Genomic DNA, 2,431 nt, shown 5'->3' on the forward strand with positions numbered 1-2,431 from the left:
CTCCCGGCCCCAGCGCCCCTGCCGCCACCGCCGCCTGGCCTGGGTTCCCCCAGTGAGCGCCCCTGGCCCCCGCCCTGGCCCTCCGGCCTGGCCTCCATCCCCTACGAGCCTCTGCGCTTCTTTTGCTCGCCACCGCCGGGGCCCGAGGTGGCTGTCTCGCCCCTGGCCCCCGGCCCCACGACCCCCCGGCTAGCCTCTGCCTCCCATCCCGAGGAGTTGTGCGAGCTGGAGATCCGGATTAAGGAGCTGGAGCTGCTCACCATCACTGGGGACGGCTTCGACTCCCAGCGCTGTGTGTAACCTCGGCCGAGCCCAACCTTAGCCTGCCTCTGCTCCCTCCTTGGCTCCATGCCCCCTGAGCCCCTCACCCTCAGGGTGGCCTTGGGCTCAGACTCCAGCTCCCAGGAATCCCTGATCCCAAACCGATCCCCTCAGAACCCAGACACTCCATCCTGGATTTCAACCGATTCCTTTGCCCACCATGAATCTGGACTTCACGGCCCCTTTTGCCCCAAATTCCAACCTCCCTCCGTCCTGAGTCCTTTTGTTAGTCTGGACTCTGAGCCTCTAAACCTGGAACTCTGTCCATCGCAACCCCCAAGTTGAACTTTAAGCCTCCTGCACAGTGATACTAACACCCTGGAGTTTCACACACCGCCCCCCCACACACACACCCCCCACGAGACACACAGCCCCTGTCTCTAGAGACCTGACTTTTAGTGTTTATCTTAAACTGGGGTCCTCAGTGGGAGGAGGGGGAAGTAGGTGAGTGTCAGTTGATCTGTAGGGGGAGGTGTAAGACCCAGAAGGCCCAAGGATGTTCACTGAGGAGCTTTGGGATCCTCAATTTCTCACTGCTGGAAGGTAGCCTCCTGTGACCCCTGGCCACCCTTTCACCAGGCTCCTTGCCTCTGCCGTCTGGTCTAAGGTCTGAAGCCTTGGGCAGACCAGAGCAGACCAGGTGTGCTGATGCGGGCAGGATTCCTCTAGTGCGCAGACTGAGTCCTTGATGTTAGAGAGTAAAGTTGTTAAACCCAATTCTACTCCCAGAAGGACCAAGTTGCATTGTAGAATATTCTACTCCCAGAAGGACCAAACAGCCATTGGCTGTTCCACAGATTTTGTCTTTCCCAACACCTTGTCTGGCTAAGGCTAGCCCCTGACCACTGGAAAAGGGCAGATGGCTGTAGAAACACCATCCCCATTATTGTGAAATAACAGACATGTTTAGGTCCATGTGGCCATAGGAATGGTCCCCAATTCATCAGGCACCCTGTAATGTCTCCTTCCTCACATCCTCGGGAAGAAAACTCCTGGAATACTTGGGCTTTTCTGAGTCCTGGATTTCTCAACAACCTATTCTCCACTTTGATGTGTTTTGGCTGTTAGGGTTTTTTTCCCCTCACCCACCTTGGGTCATAATGGGTTTGGGGCTCATGTAGGGAGCACACAATTGCTTCCCAGAAGTTTGCTTTGGAAGTGTTAGAAAAAGCCCTTATGTCTCCTACAGCTAAGTTTGTTTTGCTCTCCTGCAGATAAATTCTTGAAGGCGCTGAAAGATGAAAAGTTACGAGGCCTGAAGATGAGGCAGCCTGGAAAGAAGTCGGCCTCTCTCTCCTGAGGAGCTGCCCACCAGAGCCTAAGCAGCGGCCTCCTTAGGTGTTAGTGCTTAGATAATGTGCCCCGTTTGTTGTCATTTCAAAGATCGTTATTTTTTGTTCTGTATTTACTGCTGTTCTCGTTGCTCCCAGCACATACTCTACATACAGTGCCCACTTGAGTCGTAAAGCTCATGGTCTCTCTCCTGTCTGTGCTGCTGCTGGGGAAGCACTCTCACGGGGGCTGGAAGCTGCTGCCCAACCAGCATTCAGGGGAGGAGGGGATCCCCAAGACTGCCGAGTCGGGGTGGGGGGACTGGTAAAAGCCAAGGGCAACATATATTTGGATCTGTTGCTGTGACCCTGCTCGGAAAGGATCTTTGAGGACTGGAACAAGGGGTTAGTTTGTTTTAAACAGCTTTAGTCCTTGGAAGTGTTTTTAGTTTTTAAATGGTTTTTGGAGCACAAAACTCTTTGATAATCTGATCAAAGCCACGGTCCTTCCTAGAAATTCATGTAGTCAAGAAATATTTGAGTGCACATTATGTGCTAGGTGCCCTCCTAGGCTCTTGGGGCTGGGGGATGCAGACAATAAATATAAGTAAACCATAATATGGTATCAGAAGATGACAGGCTAAGGGGAAAACAAAAAGAGTAGGGATGAGGATGCTCCCGAGGGTAAGAGGAAAGCAGGGTTTCTTGAAGAGGCAACATCTAAACAAGGTTTGACAAAGGTTAAGGGCGACAGCCAGGTGACAACCTGGGGGCATGTTTCAGGGTGAAGGGCAGGTGCGAAGGCTGAAGGTGGGATGCTTGAGGGTCAGCAGAGAGCC

General features: G+C 53.2%; 1 protein-coding gene across 1 annotated transcript in view; it reads left to right on the forward strand.

Moving 5' to 3' along the window:
* Positions 1-1,621, forward strand: part of CUNH11orf91 (chromosome unknown C11orf91 homolog) — a 1,932-nt gene extending 311 nt beyond the window's left edge. The window contains exons 2-3 of the mRNA XM_007468082.1: positions 1-292; positions 1,536-1,621. The exon at positions 1-292 is cut by the window's left edge and continues 10 nt beyond it. Of these exons, the coding sequence (XP_007468144.1) occupies positions 1-292; positions 1,536-1,621 (378 nt within the window). The remainder of the gene's footprint in view (positions 293-1,535) is intronic.
* Positions 1,622-2,431: the final 810 nt, after the last annotated feature.

The sequence above is a fragment of the Lipotes vexillifer genome, unplaced genomic scaffold, assembly GCF_000442215.2.
Source record: "Lipotes vexillifer unplaced genomic scaffold, Lipotes_vexillifer_v1.1 scaffold451, whole genome shotgun sequence".
NCBI classification, from domain to species: Eukaryota; Metazoa; Chordata; class Mammalia; order Artiodactyla; family Lipotidae; genus Lipotes; species Lipotes vexillifer.